The sequence below is a fragment of the Aquarana catesbeiana genome, linkage group LG09 (genome assembly GCF_042186555.1).
Source record: "Aquarana catesbeiana isolate 2022-GZ linkage group LG09, ASM4218655v1, whole genome shotgun sequence".
Lineage (NCBI taxonomy): Eukaryota > Metazoa > Chordata > Amphibia > Anura > Ranidae > Aquarana > Aquarana catesbeiana.
The window spans coordinates 304,898,928-304,923,614 of record NC_133332.1 but is presented as its reverse complement, the minus strand read 5'-3'; the positions used below and the strand labels follow the sequence as shown (position 1 = coordinate 304,923,614).

The window sequence follows — 24,687 nt, the reverse complement described above, 5'->3', positions numbered from 1 at the left end:
CAATTTTTTTTTTGGGGGGGGGGCACCATCAGGTCACTACAGCACCTGCTATAGTTGTGGCTTCTGACCCAGAGGTGTGCCACTGGTATACAATTCTTGCCAGTAGGGGTGCACACGCAGTTAATGATGGGTCATGTAATAACCTACATATTAAAGTGTTTATTACCCCAACACCTGATATCTGGCTGATGTACTATGTACTTGTATGAGAAAGTCCCCTGTTCTCTCTGTATTGCTTCCTTTGTGTGAAATCCCGGGTGTTCCTGCCAGTTCCTCTGCTTTCCTATTAAAAACTGACAACACTAAGCAGGAGAGCACACCGTGGTCAGTTCTCTAGCTATGCCTGGAACTCAGTGTACTCTCCTCCAATGATCAGACTTGCCCTGACACCCCCGTTGCACAGCCATTCACTGGGAAGCTCAGTGTGTTGCTGCTTTTCCCCCAGCTATTATGCAGCTGGGAACACAGGGAATATGATCAATTATAAAAAAGGGAAAAAAAGGTACTTATAATGTATTTTTATATCTATACAAAAATGTTTTTCCTTTCATTTCTATTTTAAATGGAATAGGCTGTTTTAACAAGTGATCTTTTACAATCACTTTAATTGTTCTTCCATTGCAACTACAATTGGGCAAAACATTTAATTGGAGGCATAAATTGATTTTCACAGATTCTCACTTCAAAACAACATTTTTAGTCCAGACTTTGTCTTTACCCTCATTAAAACAGACCATAAAAGGTTTTAAGAAAAAAAAAATTATAAAAAAAAAAAAAAAAAAAATCAACAGGAAATCTGTACAGCGGGAAATAAAGAGACAGCCACTGAAAACACTGCTCAACTGACTGTCTCTGGATTTATTATACTGAGTCACTGACCTAACACAAGCATGCAGATAAGAAAGTAAGAGTGAAAGCAGAACTATCTGTATACGTGTGCTGGGTCAATGCTTCTATAAGTAGTGCTGAAAATGTCTGGATTAGAAAGGCAGCCAGGAAAGCAGCATTTTCCGTAGCAGAGATTGCTAATAGCAGCCTCCCATTTCCTCAGTACAGTAGTGATTACCTCTCCACATGTATATCACAGAGCTGGTAAAACATTTGCCGATAGGGAGGCAAGCTGCCCTCCTGGAATATGTAAACAGAGTCCTGTATGACAGATGTGAAAAAGGACAAAATGTAAGTGAAGTGATGCAAACATATTAAATAAGAACCCACAAACTGCAATTTTTTTTGTCTACACAATTACAGAGAGAAACATTTTCAGCATATCATTCAAAATATTTTTACAGCAGCCTCTGCTCTCCCATGTGAGCTCAGTCTAATGTCCCTACCACAGTCACACACATGCAGTACACTAGTACTAATTCATTAACACATCACTATGAAAGCATCTGGAGGAAACCTATGCAAGCATGTCAAACACAAACTCTAAGCGCATAGTAGATTTTGATAAGCCACCATCGTGCTGCCTCACCGATATGCATTTCTTCAGAAAGACAGGTTTTAAATGCCATCATTTATATAGTGTACGCACTGAAAAAAGTTAAAGGATAAGTCCACCCTAACACTAAAATCTCTACATCTAAAAAGATATCCACGATCTAACCCTGAAAAGAAGAAATCAATATACAGTACATACCTTTTTTTGAAGCCGTTCCGACCCAATCCCACGCTGAGCTGTCAGCGGCGGCTTTGCTGTGGAGGCGGGTGCAGAGAACACATATCCGACAACGGAAGCCCCATAGTAAGTCTACGAGTGACGTCACTCCCCATTAGATTTCACAGCTGTTGTCGGCTGTGTCCTCTGCAGAGCTTCCGCTGCTGGAAACCGGATCGGATCCAAAAAAAAAAAAAAAAGTATGTATACTAATTTCTTCTTTACAGGGCTAGATAGGTTAGTGTTAGATTGTGGATGCCTGTAGATGTAGAGAATTTTAGTGTTAATTTAACGGATGCCTAGTAATTGAATTACCAGTAATTCACACTGTAATTGTTCTGTAGTAATCTGACAGCTCTACTGAACACAAAAACTCGTTCCATTTGGCAATAAAATCATTTTCAGCTGTTGGAATGTTTCCAAATTTAAAATGAGCCTTGTATATATTAATACATCTGTATTAGCTTATAAAAAAGGTAGGGAATTACCACAGATTCATCTAATATAAAAAGGCAGTGATGTCAGATCAGAGGTCATTAATGCATACAAAAAAAAAAAAAAAAAGTGTCAAACTTGATAAGGTTGTGATCGTTTTTTGTTTTTTTTTTACTTTGGTATATACGAACATATTAGGCATATATTTGGTGAAATGTTTAAAAAGTACCCTTATCAGATTATTGTAAATTGAACAAAAATGTGAACATTTCAAAAACGTTGTAAAACTGTTATTATTCATGTATGTGCTTTTAAAGAATAAGTTCACCTGTCAAAAATAAATAAATAAATAAATGCACATATTTTTGCAATAAAAAGTGCATTTATTATTTTTTTTTTTTATACTGTAAATCATTGCAACAGCGATCAGCTGCTAGTAGGTGCAATGCCAGGATCCTGCAGACTCTGTCATCTGTTTGCCACTACCTCCTGTATGGTCAGACAGTTACTGAACAGCAGGAAGATTAAATGGACTACGAGAGTGCTCATCAGCACCTTCACAGTTCATTGAGGACTACGAGCCGTCTGCTGCAGCAGCCGACGTTACTTGTGGTTCATTCATTCACAGGAAACTGTGAATGAATGACGCGGCTGTGTGAGGGCTTTTATAAAAAGTAACAGTGGGCGCAGAGATCCCTGTCACTGTCACAGAGTGGGAAGCGCTGGCGACAGGATGTGGGTGTAGAGGAGCATGTTACACCCTAAAAAAATGGGTGTAACATATAACATTATGCTCTTAAAGGTGAATATATCCCTTAAACATTGCATTATCCTTTTTAAAAATATTTTCTCAGTACATCAAAGAAATTACCTGACAGCTGCGGCCTGTAAGGTTTTTTGCTTTTTTTTTAACCTAATTTTGTTATAATTGGCATGATGATCACATGATCATAAAGCATGCTGATTGGTTCCTGATTGCTAGTGGAGACCCAGAGTGACAGTGTGGTCTCCTAGCTAGAAGCGCATCATGCTGAGAGCATTCATTTACAGATTATGTTGTGATCCAGTTGAGTGCTATAGAAGATCCAGTACTGTTCCGTTAGCCTCACAGATAGATGAGGGAAAAAGCCATCTGACTACCGATTTAGGGGTCAGCAGTGCATGACATGCCTCTGGCCACGCAGCTCTCTGATTGGACCAGACTGATGCTAAACTGCTTATCCCTGTAACCAATATCATAAAATATGTAAATTTTAATAGTTCTTTAGATGTGTGTAACTTGCATAAATCTCATACCTGTGGTTTTGGTGTACTTAACATTTCCTCTTAAATGAGCCAAACACAAGGAAACCGGCACTTACCTTCAGTTTATACTTGTTGGATAAGATCTTTTTACTCCCTTGGATGCTGGAAGTTGCCAGGCCTTGGGTCAGGTCCTGCACACTGATTGGCTGTGGTACTATATGTGCCAAGAAAAATAAGTTTAATAAAAACCTCTCTGTATGTGTTTTCTATAGAAACCAATCCAATTCTTCCTTTTAGTTAGCAGCCCGTGACAGAAAAGTGGCAGCTCAATCCAGAGGCTACTAGATTGAGCGGTCATTGAGACAGATTGAATTGCATTGAATTTCATAAATCAAGGTCACTTAGTCAGTGACAAGGTTACATTTGTACCATTATTTATTTATTTATGGTACTTATATAGCGCCGTCAATTTACGCAGCGCTTTACATATACATTGTACATTCGCATCAGTCCCTACCCTCAAGGAGCTTACAATCTAAGGTCCCTAACTCACATTCATACATACTAGGGACAATTTAGACAGGATCCAATTAACCTACCAGCATGTCTTTGGAGTACCATCAACACAAAACATAGGTTTAGATGCACTTTAAGGTCTGTACACTTGGGGAATATTTTCTTAAACTCGTGCGCACAGAATCTGGTGCAGCTGTGCATAGTAACCAATCGGCTTCTAACTTCAGCTTGTTCAATTAAGCTTTGACAATAAAACATGGAAGTTGATTGGTTACTATGCACAGATTCTGTGCGCACCAGTTTTTAGTAAACGTCCCCCTTTCCATCTCCAGCTCCTGCCCTCTAGAAAGCAATCATTTACAGTCAATGGAGGGCTCTATATTTTATCAAAAGATATACAGTCTCAAAACAGCTGGTATGTACCTGTAACCATGAAGAAGAGATCTTTAGCAGTTACAATTTTATCTGCTTATTTTCTCTGGCTATTTAAATATTTGTAAGGACCCAGACTGGGTAGTGGACATGTTTTGTGATGGGTTAGCACATGACTGTGTAACCATAGTCTAGTTTGTCAAAGAACAAGCAAACAGCAAGTGATAAAGCAAGCGTAGCACCCACTAGTTAGGTAGGTGCTAGAGTGAGGAATTTTCTAGCAGAGTAGGAAAATTTAGGCAGGCCTAACTGGTGGCTAGGCCTGTTTGTTTTCATTCTTGCCTGGGAGTGGCTCAGGGCAGGGCTGGATGACTTACAGGTAGCATCACTGTCCCCTCCCTCTTCTTTCTAGAAGGTGCTAGAAAGAGAGGAGAAGAGGTGGAGCTGCCTGGGGTAGTTTTAGGAGACTTGACCAATCCCAAACCTGGATTGGCAGGAGGCAGGCCTCCTTAAATACATGGGGTCATCTCAGCTTGGGGTGGGGAGGGGGGACTTGTCAGGGGGATAAGCTGGAGTGAGAGTGTAGAGGCTGTCGGGGCCCACGGGGAGCTCCCCAGTCTGGGGGTGACCCTGGGCCAAAACTCGGATGCATCCAGGAGGAGTGATGAGATCCTGGAAGGAGAGGCACATGAGAGAGTAAAGAGGACAGCGGGAGAGAACACTGCTAAGAGACTCCAGAGGAGGACAACTGGTCGCAGCCGGGAGGACTAGTGAGTGGGGCACAGTCGGGAGGACTGGGGAGGCACGTCTAAGCGAACTGGGAGATTGCAGTTTGAGATGGGTACAGAACCAGAAGAGAGGACTGTGGGAAGGGCAGTGGAGAGAGGTCATTGCAGCCAGGCTGGCTGGCAGGGCCTGAAGAGAGCTATCTGGGAGTGGTAGCTGAATAGAGGACAGTTAGCACCTGAACTATTTCTACACCACAAAGGCCCAAGGTCCCTGCCCATAAAAGGCAGTTCACTGAGGCCTGGCTGAATTAGTGTCATGCCTAATCATGTGCTAGCTAGTCTGGAGGGGCGTGGCCTCGCAGTGCTTGCCATCACGTGTTCTGAAATTCCTATTTGCACGGGCGTTCAGCCTTTGTTTTATGCCGGCTTTTTTAGAGAAATATTTTTTCCTATTTGAATTTTTTATATGTATACCTGTGGTTTATTTTAACCAATAAATCCCCAACGTTATTACACTATTGGAGTTCTTCTCCTTGTGCTTTTTCTTAAATATGGACTCTTCCACTCCTGAGTCCCCCCTCTGATGTTGGAGCAGTTAGATTGACCGGACCATATTGGAGTCGGTGGCACACGCTGACAAGACCCGGACATCAACTTCCCATCTGTCCCTGCAGAGGGCTATATCTGCAAGCCCATACGACCTTGCCACAGAGGAGGTCCAACGATTGGAGTAAGCGTACATCTATTACTCCTTTTCCTGCAATCAATGTGTATCCGGAAATAGTCCCTTCAGCTCATTATTTTCCCGATTTTGTGAGGACATATATTAAATGGACTTTTTTCTCTCTACCTTATTTGTTGAATCTATTCATGGACTGATTATAGGTGTTATCTGGATGTGTGATTATTTATAATTTATATTTAGAATATGTAAATATTTTGTTGGATCCTTGATTAAGGATTTCATACACTTGTCACTTTTATTTTTGCTGTGATTCACACACATATTGTGTCTCCTAGGCATTTTTTCCTTAATCACATTATTGCTAGCGCACAAAATTTTTTATTTATATGTTTATCACTTCATGGATATTTGGAGTTTTTTTTGCAGCTGCATCCTTGTGAATTTAATCTTTTATCACGTTTGGCTCATTAGCGCAGGTTTCTTCCACTATTTCTTAAGTCTGGAGGAGTAACAGTCTTCAGCAAGTGAAGTGCTGGAGGAGTAACGGTATGCAGCAAGTGAAGTGCTGGAGGAGTAACGGTATGCAGCAAGTGAAGTGCTGGAGGAATGAAGGATAAGAGGTCCTAAAGCGAAGGTCCGCCAACCGCTGCAAAAATTAAAAGCCAGCAGCTACACATACTGCAGCTGCTGGCTTTTAATAATCGGACACTTACCTGTCCTGGAGTCCAGTGATGTCAGCAGCGCAGTGGTGACACAAATATCCGCGGCTAAAGCTCCTGGAATTGGGGACAGGATACCTGTGAAAGACAGGTATCCCCCCGAAAGGTGCCAAATGTGGTTCGGGGGGGGGAGAGTACAATGAACGGCAGTTCCACTTTTGGGTGAAACTCAAGCAACTTAAGCAAGAGTTTGTGCTGGAGAGAAGATTGGAGTGTATATACTAGAGTATATATAGAAGTCCCGAGCAAGTTGTGCTGAATATTCCTGGGCATCCCATAATTTCCCATTCCCATCCAAGTTCAATCCCCTCAATAAAAAACAAAAACAAAGCTTATGGACTGTTCTATGTCTCTGAGAGATGGATGTCGGGTTGGGCAGGGTGACAGGTGAACCACAACATTCAGCAACCCCCAAGGGGGCATGGCTACACATACTTTATCATTATTTAAGATACCAATTGTACACTACTGTGATCTATGACGTAACCTACTAACAATGAGGTTAATGCATTACAAAAAGCGTTCACTGCTGTAGGATAAGATAAAAAAAAAAGTAATAAAATACTGCTGCCAACAACACCACCACCTCTCGCAAAACAATTGCAACACTGATAGGCAGCAGGGATCAGAGGCCCTGGCAGGCATCACTGATGGGCACAGGATGCCATCCCTAATGGGTAATGATTGCCATCCCTGGTGGGCTCTAGTGGCTTACCTGGTGGCCATGGGTGGGCATCCTCGACAATCAATCAGTGCAGACCCCCCCCCTGTCAGGAGAGTAGCCGATCGGCTCTCCTCTACTCGCTTCTGTCAGCGAGAATAGAGGAAAAACTGATACACAGCTTTTCCTGTTTACACTGTGATCAGCTGTGATTGGACACAGCTGATCACATGGTAAAGAACCTCCGCTCTTTATCTAGATCGGAGATGCGGTCTGTCAGACTGACACACCACACCACCGATCGCCACTCTGTGTGCCCCCGCGGGTGTCCGATTGCGGCTTATCCTGCTGGACGTCATATGACGCCCAGTCAGGATAACAGAACCACTTTCTGGCCGTCATTTTACTATATGGCGGGTGGGAAGTGGTTAAGAACCCCTGATCTACTGTAAGTCATAGAGTAGTTATGATTGGAGTCAGAAAATATAAAAAGGCGGCTCACCTGGTTTCTTCAAAGTGATAGGCAGGCTGTAATTGTATGTGCTACGCTTGGCTTTTACAGGCATCTCATTCGGGGCGTACCCTGCACAAGACACAAAGACATGTGGTCACGTAACCTCTTGTACTGTATTTAGAGGGAGCATGCTTAGCTTTTCTCTCTAGGTTCCTGTGCAGTGTTCTTTATTTTCAACCCCAGGAAATTTACATTTGTATCCCTGCATTTTTCTCTCATACTGTATGTTCATCATTTCTATTGGCTCAATTGAAGCTGAGCTCCTGGCAGATACAAAAGGCACAGATTAATGCAATACATCATTAAATAATTGAACACTGATTTTTAATGCAACTAACAAGTGTACCTGGATTTGTCCAGGAATCAGCCTTTTGCAATCCCCTATACAGCCGCATTGAGGCTGGGAGCGGTATGGAAAGGACCAGAAGCCAATCAGGTGCGTTGCATGCACATATGCTGACAAGGAACATTTTGAGAGCAGAGAGATGACCTCATTGCGCTGCACTTTCACTCTCCAGTCAGCTGGCTGAGGGAGGAGACAGGACACCATTGTATCCCTTTTACAACCTATAACTGCAACAGAGCAACTAGTGTCATCCACCTGGCTGCCCTATCAGGCAGGGCTGTATAAATCTCAGAAGAGGATGGACAGAAATATGAATCCTTTTAAAGTCATCTCCCATTAATGTAATATACCTGTGTATATAGCTTGAAATTCAGTTTTATGAAAAATACACCAAATGAGCTTCCCAAAAAAAAAAATAAATGTTTACTTAACTTTTCCACACACCAGCACCATCCCTGACTTCTTTCTTGGTCTAGCACCAGAGGGCCTGGGGTTTCTTTCTAACAGCTGCTTGACTGGTCATATGTCATGTCATGATCTCCCACCTGTCCCATAGCTTTCCTAAAAAATGATTCTTTAGTGGCTGATAAGGAGGACAGGGCATGGCACACAGCACAATCATGCAAGCTCTGGCTGTGTTTTGCATAACATGGAACATTAGGTTTTGATAAAGAATTAAAAGATGCAAACAGGTACCGGTTGCCTGCATCATGGATGGTCGGGAAGAAAAGCCAATTTGTCAGGTGAGCAGAGCCCAGATGTTCATTTTATGAAAATAGTGTGAAAATGTATAGCAGCTTAACAGCTAACTGTAGTTAAAAATGCAGAGTTGAATATAATAAAGGCCCTATATCCCCCTTATAACAGAAATGCATTTTCCTTTCCTGAGAAAGAAAAGTAGAATTTATGATTGAGCGGACATTCCATGTCACTTAAACAACTTTACAGGAACCGTGTTTACAATACTAATGCATTATGGAAAAGAATGTTATAGTAACAAGATCCTCCTGTTATGGTGGTGATGTACAAAAGTCAGGGCATACATGCCTATGGTAATGGTGCATCTCCCTAATGACAGATATTAGAAATTATACCTTACCTTATACTGGCCAGGGTGAGTAATTAGGCCGCATAGGTGCTTTATATATTAATTACATATTCTCCATGTGAACATAGCACTGCTGGAAGACTTCATTTGTACAAACAACTACCATTGAGGTGAAAAACACCTTTTCATTACAAGACCACGCCTGCCCACCTATCTGGTACAATTACCATATTTCATCCCACAGCGGATCCGGAAATCAAGTACTTGGTAGATTTTAGCTTCTGGGTTTTTCCGGGGGTCGTAGCCAAAGCGCACCCACAGACTTCTCCAAGGGCCTGTCAACTGAGATCAAAATTCAGAAAGTAAGCAGACAGGACTGAAAAAATGTTAAACTCGTGCCGCAGCAGTACTGCAAACACAAATACTAAGCACCATGCAAACAAGATGTCTCCTTACTGCAAACACAGCTTACTAAATTGGCCTTGGCACAATAGGAAAAAAAAAAAAAAAAAAAGTGTGGCTTAGCTGGAAGCAGTGGGGCTTTTCATCATCAGCAAAACCTCCTAAACATGAGAATGCTATATCACCTCATTTTTACTTGTACTGAGGGTGTACCTCCCTTTCTGACACAAAGAATGTGCCGCTGGATGGCAGACAGAGAAGCAGTGTGCCAAGGCAGCAAAATGCACCAAAATAAATCAATACCATTTACAGTAAATGACAAACTCTGTGATACATCAGCAGGACAGAACTTGCAACTCAGAGCATGGAACACAGGAAAGCATTGATGCAGAAAGCAAACGTCAGACGTTTTAGGAATGACAAAATCATAGGAAAAACTCCCAAGGGACATAACTGTGAATGTAACATTTACCAAACATTCACTGCAGGTGAACCTTCCTCATGAATGTTTTCTAAATTACAGGAAATGATGAATGGTGAAGGACATGTGAATGTTACAATCACTGGTGTAAAATATGCGCTTAAAACAAGAGTAATGCCCTGTACACACGGTCGGATTTTCCGATGGAAAATGTGTGATAGGACCTTGTTGTGGGAAATTCCGACCATGTGTGGGCTCCATCACACATTTTCCATTGGAATTTCCGACACACAAAGTTTGAGAGCATGCGTGGCACTTTGTGCGTCGAATTTGTGTACACACGATTGGAATTTCCGACAACGGATTTTGTTGTCGGAAATTCCAATCGTGTGTACACAAATTCGACGCACAAAGTGCCACGCATGCTCAGAATAAATTAAGAGACGAAAGCCATTGGTTACTGCCCTGTTTATAGTCCCTACGTACGTGTTTTATGTCACCGCGTTCAGAATGATCGGATTTTCCGACAACTTTGTGTGACCGTGTGTATGCAAGACAAGTTTGAGCCAACATCCGTCCGAAAAAATCCATGGATTTTGTTTTCGGAATGTCCGATCAATGTCCGACCGTGTGTACGGGGCACTAGACTGGAAGGTTATGACGAAATACAAAACTAAGGGTAACCACACAGGTGTTGATGTTTCACACACTGGCAGAGAAACCACAAACCTTCTTGGATCACATTGCCTCCAAGACCTGCTGTGAACTCCTCTTTGCTTTGGCAGAAAATGCAGAACATGTGTAATGAAAAAATAGGATTTTTTAAAACAGCTTACCTGTAAAATCCTTTTCTTTCGAAGGACATCACGGGACACAGAGCCACAGTAATTACTGATGGGTTATATAGGGTATCACTGGTGATTGGACACTGGCACACCCTATCAGGAATTTCAACCCCCTATATAATCCCTCCCCTTGCAGGGATACCTCAGTTTTGTAGCCAAGCAATATAGTGTATTAGAAGAGGGGTGGGACCTCTGTGTCCCGTGATGTCCTTCGAAAGAAAAGGATTTTTACAGGTAAGCTGTTTTAAAAAATCCTATTTTCTTTCTCAAACATCACGGGACACAGAGCCACAGTAATTACTGATGGGATGTCCCAGAGCAATGCTACCTGAGGGGGGGGAACCACGACCAAGTAGGGTGCAATCAGACCTGAGGACCCTGTACCGCTGCCTGCAGCACACTACGCCCAAAGGCGATATCCTCATGCCTTCTCACATTCACCTGATAGAATCTGGTGAATGTATGAACTGAAGACCTGGTTGCGGCCTTGCAGATTTGAGCCATAGAGGCCCGGTGATGCACTGCCCAAGAAGCACCAATAGCCCTTGTGGAATGTGCCCTGATCTGAAACGGAGGAATCTTCTGTTTCAAACCGTAAGCTTGAATGATCAATTGTCGAATCCATTTAGAAATGGTAGCTTTTGACGCTGCCTGTCCTCTATTGGGACCCACCTTCGGTAAAAAACTAGGATGAGGGCGCAGTACCACTCCATCCTTGTGTATAATCAAATAAGGCTCCTTACAGGAAAGGGCTGCTAATTCTGAAACCCTTCTAGCAGAAGAGATGGCCACCAGAAAAATTAACTTCCTTGTCAACAAGACCAAAGGAATCTGACTTATTGGTTCAAAAGGCCGTTTCTGTAACACAGCCAGGACCAAGTTCAAGTCCCAGGGGTTTAGGGGCGCTTTAACCGGAGGATTAAGACGCATCACCCCCTGCATAAAGCTTCGGACCAAAGAATGCGAAGCAAGTGGCCGCTGAAATAATACTGATAAAGCAGAGACCTGGCCCTTGATGGTACTCAAGGCCAGCTTCATCTCTAATCCTAATTGTAGAAAATCAAGAATTCTACCCATGACATATTTCCTGGGATGCCAACCTCTGGATTCACACCAGGATACATAAGCTTTCCAGACTCTATGATAAATCATCCTGGAAGCTGGCTTCCTTGCATTAATCAAGGTAGATATGACAGGACCTGAGAGCCCGCAACTCTTCAGAACGTGGGTCTCAATAGCCAAACCGTCATTTAGTGTTTGTAAGGCAGGATGGAACACTGGACCTTGAGATATCAGGTCTGGGCGTACCGGTAGGGTCCACGGGGAACCCACCGTCATCCTTACTATTTCTGCATACCAAGTCCTTCTGGGCCAAGCGGGAGCCACCAGAAGTACCGACTTCCTTTCCTGCCTGATCCTGCAAAGGAGTCGTGGTAGTAGCAGAATAGGCGGGAATGCGTAAATCAGTGAGAACTGATGCCACGGAATCACCAACGCATCTGTCCCGCATGCATTTTGTCCTTGCCACAAATCTGTCTATCTTTTTGTTGAATCGGGATGCAAAGAGATCTACTGCTCCCCAACCTGACAGACTGGCATCTGTTGTTACCACCGTCCAGGTAACTGGTAGAAAGGATTTCCCCTTCTGCAGGTTTTCGGGTATGAGCCACCAATTGAGGCTCTGACGCACCGCATGCGACAGGTGCATCGGAAAGTCTAATGCCTGAACCTTCTTGTTCCAGGTCGACAGAATACTGTGTTGCAGCATTCTTGAATGAAACTGAGCATAGGCAACTGCTTCGAATGAAGCCACCATCTTCCCTAGTAGCCTCATACAAAGGCGGACAGAGGGACCCTTCTTGGTCCTGACTGCCAGAATCAGCTCTCTTAAAGCAGCGATCTTTGCCTGGGGTAGAAATATTTTCTCCTGGCTTGTATCTATAATCAGACCTAAATACTCCAGTCTTCTTACTGGTTTTAGGAAAGACTCTTCTAGGTTGAGGATCCAACCCAGGTGTTCTAGATACCTGACTGTGGTCCTTAAGTTTCCATTCAAAGACGCTACCGAGCGGTCTATCAAGAGCAGGTCGTCTAGGTATGCTATGACAGCTATACCCTGAGCCCTTAATCTGGCCAGAGGAGGAGCCAAGATCTTTGTGAACACTCAAGGTGCAGTGGCTATCCCGAAAGGCAGAGCCACAAACTGGAAATGGCGCCCTCCTACCTCGAAGCGCAGTAACTTCTGATGAGCAGGAAAAATGGGCACATGCAGATATGCATCTCTGATGTCTATCGATGCCAGAAATTCTCCTCCCTGCAGGGTGGGAACTACTGTCCGAATTGATTCCATGCGGAAGGATTGAATCCTTAGCAATTGGTTCAGATCCCTTAAATCCAGAATGGGTCTGACATCCCCATTTGGCTTTTGGATCGTAAAAAGGTTGGAATAGAAGCCCAATCCCTGGTCTTTTGCGGGAACTATCATAATGACCTCCTGCGACAAAAGTCGTTCTAACGCTAGAAGGAGCGACTGCTTCGTCTCTGGGGACACTAGATCTGAGGAACCGAGGAGAGGGAAATTCCTGAAACTCCAGCTTATACCCTAAGGTTACCGTGGAGATTACCCATCTGTCCTGGAAATCCTCCTGCCAGAGCCCTGAGAATTGTCGCAGTCTTCCCCCCACTCGAGTGAGCGGGGGCGCCCCCTCATGCAGAGGTCTTAGTGTTTTGCCTATTAGGCTTCTTCCCCCAGGACTTTTTGTCCCTGGGGTTGACTCTTGTCTCTGGACCCAGATGGAGGCGGCCGTCGAGACTGCCTGGAGGCTGAAGCCCCCGGCGCTGGGGAAAGAGTCAGTTTGAAAGAGGGACGCTTACTCTTCTTTTTGACAGGTAAGAGAGTGCTTTTCCCACAAGAGATTATCTTGATATAGTTATCCAAGTCCTCTCCAAACAACCTTGCGCCACGAAATGGAAACCCAGCTGGCAGCTTCTTACATGGTGCTTCGGCTGACCAATTTTTCAACCATAGGATTCTACGTATATGCACCAACCCCAGTGAAAGAAGGGAGCTTTGCACGATAGAATCTCTAATGGCGTCAACCACAAAGCATAAGGCCGCTGGAAGGTTAGCAAACCCCTGGGACTGTTGTTCAGGTAATACTTTGATGACCTGCTTAACATGGTCTCTTAAGTATTGACAGACTCCAATCGCTGCTACTGCAGGTTGAGCCACTGAACCTGCTAAGGAAAAAACATCCTTCAATAGGGATTCCATCTTTTTATCTACAGGATCCGTGAGCATCTGAGCATTGTCTACAGGACAAGTCAGACTATTATTTACGGAGGAAATGGCGGCATCAATGGCCGGTATTCCCCACATTTTAATAAACTTTTCTTCCATCGGATAAAGTGTTGAAAACTTTCTCGGCGGAAAAAAACGTTTGTCTGGGTGATCCCACTCAGAATAAAGGAGCTTTTCGAGTATTTTATGAACAGGAAAAGCATGTGCTGCTTGGAAAGGTTTCAGAGACCCCAAAGCAGAAGAGGATTCTTTAGCAGTTTCAGGTATGGGCAACTTAAATGTGGAGCGGACCAATCCAGTAAGGATCTGCACTAAGACTTTCTCCTCTTGGGAAGTCGTACAGGGTCCCTCTCCACCTGATTCCTCCGAAGAGGAATCATCTGTCCCATCCCGATCCTCTGAAAGGGATTCATCTCTTTTATCCCAGAACTCCTCTTCCTGAGGGTCTTGGGGAACAGAGGAAGGCCTAGTGCGTTTTCTTCTACTGAGTGAAGACGTAATCACGGCCATTAATCTTTCCTCTAGACCATTAATGGTTGAGGAAAAAACCTCTTGTGTAATGTATACAGGGGCTGAAGTGCCAGAAGCAGGTGTAGCCCCTGACCCCAACGGCTCTCCCTGGCTAGCCGTCCCTGGCCCATCAGGGGGGGGGGGAGGATGCTGCTGACAGGGGGCCCTCAGAACCTGAACGAGATCCCCTAGTGTCTCTGGTTCTTGTGGTGCTTGAACCTCTTCTACCCATAGTGCAAAGCAACAAGGTGTGAGGTATACAAATGAACACTGACTGCTGAGCGATGTAGTCTGGCTAAAAGCCTTGCTACCCAATGCTCAGTCTGGTGTTACTTGAGTAAATGCTACCTAGGAGAATGCCTGTGTCCCACCTTACATGCGACTGTCAGCTCTGTGTCTCTCCAAATCTGCCTTAATAGCCTGCAGCTGGCCTGAGTGGGAGTCTAAGCACCTGTGCTGACGTACCACCCCCCCCCCCCCCTCAAATTTTGAAAAAAACGAGCGCTTCCCGCGCTGGCCGACTCTCCTGTAATACTATGGAGGAAGGCTGGGGGAGGGGGAGGAGGGAGAGAAGCTGGTAGTGAAGACCTGCCTAAACGGCAATGGTCGGAGATGGCGGCCGAGGCAGCGGTGCCGAGCGGTATAACCACCTTCTAGACCCCTGTGGCCTCTCTCTAGCCTGGGGGGGGAACATTCAAACATGAGAAATCCCCCCATCCATCCTACCTTTGCAGCCGGCCTGAGACGCTGTGAAAAACATGTGCAGCATCAACACTGAGACAGACAATCCAGCATGTGAAGGTTTGTGCTCTTGGCAGCCCCCGGTGGTCACAATAGGCATAGCATGCATTTACCTTAAAGGAGAAACCTACTAGAATTAGAAAATTCTGTGGACTCTCCTCTTACCTTATCCAGCCGTTCAGTTTACACAGACCCAATCTTCACCTCTCACGGTGGGCTCCGTTTGAAAAAACCATCAGAGACTGGGGCCCCCTACGAATATGGGGATCCTGCAGTTCTGGGCCCGTAAAGCACCCGGCTAGAAATTAGGCTAGAAAACCATTTTCTAATATGCGGGGTCCAGCTCTCTAAAAAGAGAAGCATTACAGGTAAAACCTTGTTTCTTCGGACACGAGGCCCGGGTACCATCCAATTCGGCCTAGAAAGGACACTTTGAATGGATCCAGTCTGCCTGGCTTGCCCCAGTATAGGATATAGGATATTCCCCTCTTGGAGCTCAGCACAGGACATCTTTACACGTCCATCACCTAAGACACTGGCGTAAAAACTGAGGTATCCCTGCAAAGGGAGGGATTATATAGGGGGTTGAACTTCCTGATAGGGTGTGCCAGTGTCCAATCACCAGTGATACCTATATAACCCATCAGTAATTACTGTGGCTCTGTGTCCCGTGATGTTCGAGAAAGAAATATCCATTCCATTTACTCAAATTATGATTGGTGTCTAAATGCATAGGACTTCTGTAAAAAGCCAGAGGCACTTTTTACCCTTTTCTTGAAAATTACATATTGGGATTCATTACCTGTGAAGACAAGGGCATGTATGGCCATGTTTATTGAGGATCTGCGTTCTGTATTGTTTACACCACACTGCTAACATTTATGATCTTCTTTGATTTTACCCTGTGACTATCTTTTTTTGTATTATATTGGTATACAATTTCTTTGTTCGGAATGAACGTACTTATTCTCTGATATTCTTTAAAATATTTTCTGACCCGGCACAAGTAGTGAATCCAGAGCCAGCAAGGACACTAGTATTTTTAGAAGGGGGTCACAAATCGCATCCAACACAATTTCTTCAGAACAGATTAATTAGGTTATGTCTGGAAAAGGGACCGAAGGCAGGCCATAGATGATACAATTTTCTTTGTTTCCATCAGAGGTGGAAGCAAAGAAAATTGCTCAGTCCCCCATCAACAGTCAGTATTGATAGGGGAATCCCTCAAATGGAGCTATTGTGTTATGCTGGCAGAACACAATGATCACTGCTGGCAGTGATCACATGCAAAAAATCCTGCAGCCTGGTTGCACTGAAATCAATCGATGGATTGACGTCAAGTACAACCAGCCTACCATAAGATGGATCGAATCTCAGCTTGTCCCTGCTAAACCGTCTGGCATTCAATCCATCCATGGCTGGGCTTTAATGTTTACCCTTTTGTGCATTTATTAGAACCATAGTTAACAAAACAATAGGTAAACCATACCACAGTGATTTTTTTTTACCACCTTTATTACTTAATTCTGTATTCAGTTCATATTTATTTAGTGCCTCAAGACTATGTAGAACCTAGGCAATGGAATGTAGAAGGAAACTGAACCACTTGGAGGAAACCCACAGGAACACAGAGAGAACATGCAATCTCCACATACAGTGAGGGGAAAAAGTATTTGATCCCCTGCTGATTTTGTACGTTTGCCCACTGACAAAGGAAAGATCAGTCTATAATTTTATTGGTAGATTTATTTTAACAGTGAAAGCAGAATAACAAACAAAAATATCCAGAAAAATGCATTTCAAAAAGTTATAAAATTGATTTGCATTTTAAGGAGTGAAATAATTATTTGACCCCTTCGCAAAATATGACTTAGTACTTGGTGGCAAAACCCTTGTTGGCAGAGGTCAGACATTTCTTGTAACTGGCCACCAGGTTTGCACAGATCTCAGGAGGGATTTTGTGCCATTCCTCTTTTCAGATGCTCTCCTTAAGGTTTAGAGTCTGACGTTTGGTAACTCGAACCTTCAGCTCCCTCCACATTTTTTCTATAGGATTAAGGTCTGGAGACTGGCTAGGCCACTCGAGGACCTTAATGTGCTTCTTCTCGAGCCACACGTTTGTTGCTTTGGCCGTGTATTTTAGGTCATTGTCATGCTGGAATACCCATCCACGACCCATTTTCAATGCCCTGGCTGAGGGAAGGAGGTTCTCACCCAAGATTTGATGGTACATGCCCCCGTCCATCGTCCCTTTGATGCGGTGAAGTTGTCCTGTCCCCTTAGCAGAAGAACACCCCCAAAGCATAATGTTTCCACCTCCATGTTTGACGGTGGGGATGATGTTCTTGAGGTCATAGGCAGCATTCCTCCTCCTTCAAACACGGCGAGTTGACCACAACACTTTCACCCAGCTCTCTTCTGAATCATTCAGATGTTTATTAGCAAACTTCAGACGGTCCTGTACATGTGTTTTCTTGAACAGGGGGACCTTGCGGGCGCTGCAGGATTTCAGTCCTTCACAGGAGTAGTGTGTTACCAATTGTTTTCTTGGTGACTATGGTCCCATCTGCCATGAGATCATTGACAAGATTCTCCCGTGTAGGTCTGAGCAGATTCCTCACCGTTCTCATGATCACTGAAACTCCACAGGGTGAGATCTTGCATGGAGCTCCAGACTGAGGGAGATTGACAGTTATTGTGTTATTTCCATTTCCGAATAATCGCACCAACTGTTGTCACTCTCTCACCAAGCTGCTTGGCGATGATCTTGTAGCCCATTCCAGCCTTGTGTAGGTCTACAATCTTGTCCCTGACATCCTTGGACAGCTCTTTGGTCTTGGTGGAGAGATTGGAATCTGATTGATTGCTTCTGTGAACAGGTGTCTTTTATACAGGTAACGAGCGGAGATTAGGAGCACTCCTTTTAACAGAGTGCTCCTAATCTCAGCTTGTTACCTGTACAGAAGACACCTTAGAGCCAGAAATCTTGCTGATTGATAGGGGATCAAATACTTATTTCACTCATTAAAATGCACACCGATTTATAACTTTTTTGAAATGCGTTTTTTTGGATATTTTTGTTGTTATTCTGTTTCTCATTGTTAAAATAAACCTATTATAGACTGATCATTTCTTTGTCATTGGGAAAACGTACAAAATCAGCAGGGGATCAAATACTTTTTTCCCTCACTGTAGATATTGTCCCAGGTGATATTTGTAGCCCCAGACTCAAGACAAGGCAGGTGCTAACTGAATTAATGCCATGAACAGAAAATGCATACATCCTGGTACTCACCATATAATATGCCATATATGGTAAAAGTAACTTCAGCTTGTCGGGGTGAACGCTGACATTGGCCTTTATTGCATTTCGGGACCATATTGGACGAATGCTGAAAAGCTGAAAAATATAATTTAAATTCGTCAAGCATGTAAACATAGCAGTACCTTCATATCCTATTCATCACCTGTTTCAAACATGCCCTTTGTCCCAAAAACATGCAGTGCAAACAACATGGTTACAGATATGCATGTTTTTACTTTTCCCCCCACAAATCAGCAGCTAAGCCCTCCTCTCCACCTCGAATGCTAGCCATAAACGCTTAGACTACTCTCATTCAGCTCTAGGAGTTGACTGAGAGAAAACAAATTTCCCCATTCATGCTAAACAGCCTCAGAAGAACCTTCACTGCCGGCGGCTGTCAGAAAACCCAGTGATTGCATCTCATAGGTCACGATGCAGTCACTTTTCAGCCAACAATTTTCATCCCATCTGCTTTGCTTGTGAAATCAACTTGTGTTAAGTGGTGAAAGGGCCACCTATTGCCAATGCAGGTGGAATCAGCTGAAATTGCGGCCGTGTTTGGCCAGCATACACCCCCCCCACCCCACCCCCCCCCCAGTATGGCCAGCGAATCCCTGTCTACGGATATATGCAGAGAGCAGTGACACATGCCTGGCAGCACACAGTTGAAGAACAACAGTCTATGGCAATTTATACAACTACAGAAGAGGTGGCCTGAAAACAACCACGATGAGGGTATGATCACAATGGTCATAAAGTAGTATTCAGATCCCTTCTTAAATTTCCAATTTTGTTATGTGGCAGCCTGATACTACAGTTGTTCAAATTCATTTTTTTCCCTCATTAATCTACACTCAGTAGATCGTACCCCATAATGACAAAGTGAAAACAGAATTTTAGAAAATGTCTGTGAATTTATTAAAAAGAAAAAAATTGAAGTATCGCATGTACTTAAGTATTCAGACTTTTTGCTCAGTACTTTGGCAGCAAATTACAGCCTCAAGTCTTTTTGGGTATGAAGTGACAAGCTTTGCCCACCTGGATTGAGGGATTTTCTGCCATTCTTCTTTGCAAATTATCTCAAGTTCTGTCAGGTTGGATGGGGACCATCAGTGGACAGCTATTTTCAGGTCTCTCCAGAGATGTTCAATTAGGGTTCAAGTCAGGGCTCTCTAGGACATTCACAGAGTTGTCCCTAAACCACTCCTATGTTGTCCTGGCCGTGTGCTTAAGATATGTTATACATTATGTTGGAAGGTCCCAAGTCTGAGGTCCTGAGCGCTGAAGAACAGGTTTCCATTGAGGATCTCTCTGTACTTGGCTCAATTCCGCTTTCCCTCAACCCTGATCAGTCTCTCAGTCCCGGCTGCTGAAAAGCACCCCCCACAGCATGATGCTGCCACCACCATGCTTCAATGTTGGGATGGTATTGGGCAGGTGATGAGCAGTGCCTGGTTTCCTCCACAAATAACGTTTAGCCAAACATGTCAGTCTTGGTTTGACCAGAGAATCTTGTTCCTTGCAGTCAGTCCTTCAGGTGCTTTTTTTTTGCAAACTCTAAGCGGCTTTCAAGTGTTTTGCACGGAGGAGAGGCTTCCGTCTAGCCACTCTGCCATAAAGCCCAGTTCAGTGGAGGGCTGCGATGGTTGTCCTTCTGGAACTTTGTCCCATCTCCACACAGTATCTCTGGAGCTTAGTCAGAGTAACCATTGTAGGGCTGCAACTAACGATTATTTTCATAATCGATTAATCGACCGATTATTTTTTCGATTAATCGATTAATCGGATAAAATCAGAAAAAAAACGTAATGTGCCATTTTTTTGGTTTATTTAAAAGTAATGATGAAAAAACTGAGTGTTACAACTTACACTCAAACTGCAGAATAACAAACGTTTAACATTAACATTACACAACTTTGCAGTAGTACAAAAACAACAAATATTCTGAAAAGAGGTGAACTATAACTGTTCAAGAAACTTTGTGTTTGAATGTAAAAAAGTTAACATGTTAACATGCTCGGGGCTAAGGCTGGCTCTCTTTTTACAAACGATGTTGCCTGCAGCAGAAAAGAGGCGCTCTGATGGAGTGGAGGTGCCTGGGATGCACAAGAAGGATTTTGCAAGTTTTGCCAAAGTAGGATATTTATCTTGGTTACCCTTCCACCAATTCAAAGGGTTTCCCTCCTTCGGAAGTGGCTTCTCAGCAAAATAAGCCTGCACTTCATTTCGGACTTGTGTGTGAATATCCTCCTCAAGTTGCCCCTCTTCCTCTTCACTGCTGCCCCCAGACTCAAGGAGTATGCCAAGTAGAGAATGAGATGCTGTAGATGTTGAAGGCTCAGCAGCATCTCTAGTTACAGATGACGTGGTGGTCATTTGCTGCTGCACCACCATCTCCCTTTTTAAAGCAAGCGCCTCCGTCTGTACTTTTGCCTGCACATTTATGATCTGTTCTGGTGATAAAAATTTTTGTCTTCTAAATCGTGGGTCCAGGGCAGAGGAAAGGATTACGGTGTTTGGGACGTCTTCAAGGATCCCCTTCCATCTGCTTTGAAGTTGGTCTGTTGCAGTGGCTTGGAAGCTCTTTAGCGGAGATGTTTCAAATGAAGCACCTTCATTGGACCGCAACAGCCCCTTTACCAGTGCAGGCACAGATGATAGGGTAACATATTCTTGGCCACTCATGAATACAGTGCAGCATTCAAAGGGCTTAAGAGCAGTGGAAAGTTCTTCAAGAATACTCCACTGGTCTGGTTTTAAGTCCAGATAATGTTTGCCCCTTTGTGTAACTGATGGGTCAGACAGAGTTGCAGTTACCGGCCACCTTTGTTCAATGAGTCGTTCAATCATATAGTAAGTGCTATTCCATCTTCTGCTTACATCTTGAAGAAGCTTGTGGTCAGATGTACCCATTTGTTTTTGTTTCTCCTTCAATTTGCTGCTGGCTAGCTCACTTTTTTTAAAATGTTCAACTAGTCCTCTTGCAGCACTAACGGCTCTCTCAATTCCGGAATTCTTTAACGCAGCACTGATCACCAGCTGCAAGGTGTGGCCAGTGCAGCGGATACTGGCCCAGCCATGCGTGTCCATCAGGATTTTCGCAGCAGCCACAATATTTGCACCATTGTCATGCACAATGGCAATTATTTTTTGAGCCGGAATTTCAAATTTTTCAGTGACTTCCTCCAACCATTCTGCAATATTTGCTGCTGTATGTCTGTCTTCCAGAGGCATGGTAGTGAGGCAGATAGAAATCATCTTCCAATCCTCCGCTATGTAGTGGCATGTAATGCCAAGGAAAGCCTCGGTCGCTATACTTGTCCATATGTCTGCAGTAATGGCGATTCTGCTTTCATTAGCGCTGATGGCATCCTTCACATTCTGAAATGCCTCCTGGTACTTTCTCTCCACTAGTTTGGTAAAATGGGTTCTTGATGGTAAAGTATATCCAGGGTTCAGTACACTGATCATGCTTCTAAATCCTCGGTCTTCAACCATGGATAGTGGCCGCATGTCAGTGACTAGCATTTTCACGACAGAATCTGTAATAATTGCTGATTGTTGGGGAGTGCACGGACGATTTTGCTGCACAAACTCTGTCATGGTGCGCTGTTTCTTTCTGCAATGAAAAAGATAATATGAATTAGTATGCAGGAAAAACTATTTCTGTGTAACTCTATATATCATTTGGGTTTTAACTTACCGTCCTGATGTTTCGCCATCCTCTGTGAAGCCTACGTGTTTCCGTTTCATGTGCTCGTTCATTGTTGTTGTGCTTCCGTGCCATGCAAGTTCCGTTTTACAAAGTTTGCAGGTGACCACCTTCTTTGCAGCATTTAAATTAAAATGCTCCCATGCCTTTGAAGATTTGGGTCGCACACCTTTTTCTGAGGTCATTGTGTCAGCAGCACCCTCTGCCATTTTTATAATGCGTTTTTTTTTTTTTTTGTAGCTAAAAAAAAGTGCAGAGACAAAGTGCAATTAATATTATGTATTGTACAGTTACAGTTTTATAAAAATAAATGATTCTTCATTATTTTTATGCACTGCTATTCCTCCCAGGAACACCAATGATGGGGCATTATTCTTCCCGGGAACAGCAATGATGGGGCATTATAACTCCCAGGAACAGCAATGATGGGGCATTATTCCTCCAGGGAACAGCAATGATGGGGTGCTATTCCTCACGGGAACACTAATGATGGGGTGCTATTCCTCCCAGGAACACCAATGATGGGGCACTATTTCTCCCGGGAACACCAATAAATGGGCACTATTCCTCCCAGGAACACCAATGATGGGGCACTATTCCTCCCAGGAACACTAATGGTGGGACACTATTCCTCCCAGGAACACCAATAATGGGACACTATTCCTCCCAGCAACACCAATAATGGGACACTATTCCTCCCAGGAACACCAATAATGGGGCACGATTCCTCCCAGGAACACCAATGATGGGGCACTATTCCTCCGGGAACACCAATGATGGGGCACTATTCCTCCGGGAACACCAATGATGGGGCACTATTCCTCCAGGAACACCAATGAGGGGGCACTATTCCTCCGGAACCACCAATGAGGGGGCACTATTCCTCCGGGAACACCAATGAGGGGGCACTATTCCTCCGGGAACACCAATGATGGGGCACTATTCCTCCGGGAACACCAATGATGGGGCACTATTCCTCCGGGAACACCAATGATGGGGCACTTTTCCTCCGGGAACACCAATGATGGGGCACTATTCCTCCGGGAACACCAATGATGGGGCACTATGACTATTCCTCCGGGAACACCAATGATGGGGCACTATTCCTCCGGGAACACCAATGATGGGGCACTATTCCTCCGGGAACACCAATGATGGGGCACTCTTCTCCCCCTTCCAGGAACACCAATAGGGCACTATTTCCCAGGAAACAATTTGGGGCACTACTATTCTACCCACCCCCCCAGAACACCTATAAAGGCCCCCCCCCCCAGTAATACTAGGATGGGGTACTGGTCATAAACATTTATCATAAATGTACTGTGTGTGTATTTTACATTAACTGTTGGCTACCTTCGTTTCAGTGTGCACTGTGATCGCCAGCTCAGCTCCCCTCACAGCTGCTTCTCGCCTCTCTGTTCCCTCGAGGCAGCAGCGGGCGGGGCTGAGAAGTTCAGTGGGGAGCTGACGTCAAAAGGGGGAGGTGCGGACGTGCCTCGTCAAAGGGCGGCGCCTTGTACATAGTAAGACGAGCGGCGCGGACGTGCGGCGCGGACATGCGGCGTCATACAACGGCGCCTTGTACACAGTCGGACGGGGGGGTTTTAAACGGACGGACGGGCGGACGGAAGGTGCGGATCAACTAATCGATAATGAAAATCGTTGACAACGATTTTCATTATCGATTATTATCGATAATATCGATTAATCGTTGCAGCCCTAAACCATTGGGTTCTTGGTCACCTCTCTTAACAAGACCCTTCTGTCACAATTGCTCAGTTTGGCCAGGCAACCAGCTCTTGAAAGTGTCCTGGTTGTGCCAAACTTCTATCCATCTAAGATCTATGGAAGCCACTGTGCTTTTGGAAACCTTCAGTGCAGCAGAAGTTTTTTGTAGCATTCTTCAGATCTGAGCCTTGCAATAATCCTGTCTCTGAGAAGGCAGGTCCTTTGACCATATGGTTTCTGCTCTGATACAGCACAAATTGCCAGATGTGAGGCCTTTTATAGAGAGGTGTGTGCCTTTGCAAATCATGTCCATTTCGTTTACCACAAGTGGACTCCAATCAAGGTGTAGAAACCATCAAGAGAAATGGGAGGCACCTGAGCTAAATTTCAATTGTTCCAAAGGGTCTGACTACTTATGCCAATTTCAGTGTTTCCTTTTTCATACATTTTAAAACATTTCTAAAATTTTGTTTTCACTTTGTCATTATGGGGTATTGAGTGTACATTGTTAAGAAATGAATGAGAAAAAAAATGATTAAAACAACTGTAGTATCAGGCTGCAACATAACAAAATTGAAAAAACTGAATAGTTTACTAATTCACTATATATACACCTATTCAGTATACCTATACCAGTGTACATATAAAGTATCAACGAAACGCCATTTTGATTTTCCTTCGCAAGACCCGTGAGTGCCTCTATACCTGTTTTGGCTAGATACACTCATAGGTAATAACCAGCATATAAATGAATGTGACCAGTATCCAAAGATGGATTTCTGAACAGTAAAGTT

At 44.0% G+C, this 24,687-nt stretch overlaps 2 protein-coding genes across 5 annotated transcripts in view; both read right to left on the bottom strand.

The window, feature by feature from the left end:
• The window catches only part of GTF3C5 (general transcription factor IIIC subunit 5), a 114,210-nt gene that overhangs the window by 9,625 nt on the left and 79,898 nt on the right, over positions 1-24,687 (bottom strand). For all 4 annotated transcript variants that reach the window (XR_012236107.1, XM_073600554.1, XM_073600553.1 and 1 more), the window contains 5 exons: positions 18,445-18,549; positions 9,157-9,271; positions 7,524-7,604; positions 3,457-3,554; positions 1,067-1,149 (listed from right to left, as the gene is read on the bottom strand). Coding sequence is in view for 3 of the 4 variants with exons in the window: in XM_073600554.1 (XP_073456655.1) it covers positions 1,067-1,149; positions 3,457-3,554; positions 7,524-7,604; positions 9,157-9,271; positions 18,445-18,549 (482 nt within the window). In the remaining variant the exon portion in view is untranslated. The remainder of the gene's footprint in view (positions 1-1,066; positions 1,150-3,456; positions 3,555-7,523; positions 7,605-9,156; positions 9,272-18,444; positions 18,550-24,687) is intronic.
• LOC141108692 (E3 SUMO-protein ligase ZBED1-like) lies at positions 20,146-23,364 on the bottom strand. The gene is made up of 2 exons (XM_073600551.1): positions 22,157-23,364; positions 20,146-22,072 (listed from the first exon to the last, which is right to left on the bottom strand). The coding sequence occupies exons 1-2, from the start codon at positions 22,372-22,374 to the stop codon at positions 20,413-20,415; spliced, it is 1,878 nt and encodes a 625-aa protein (XP_073456652.1). The 5' UTR covers positions 22,375-23,364; the 3' UTR covers positions 20,146-20,412.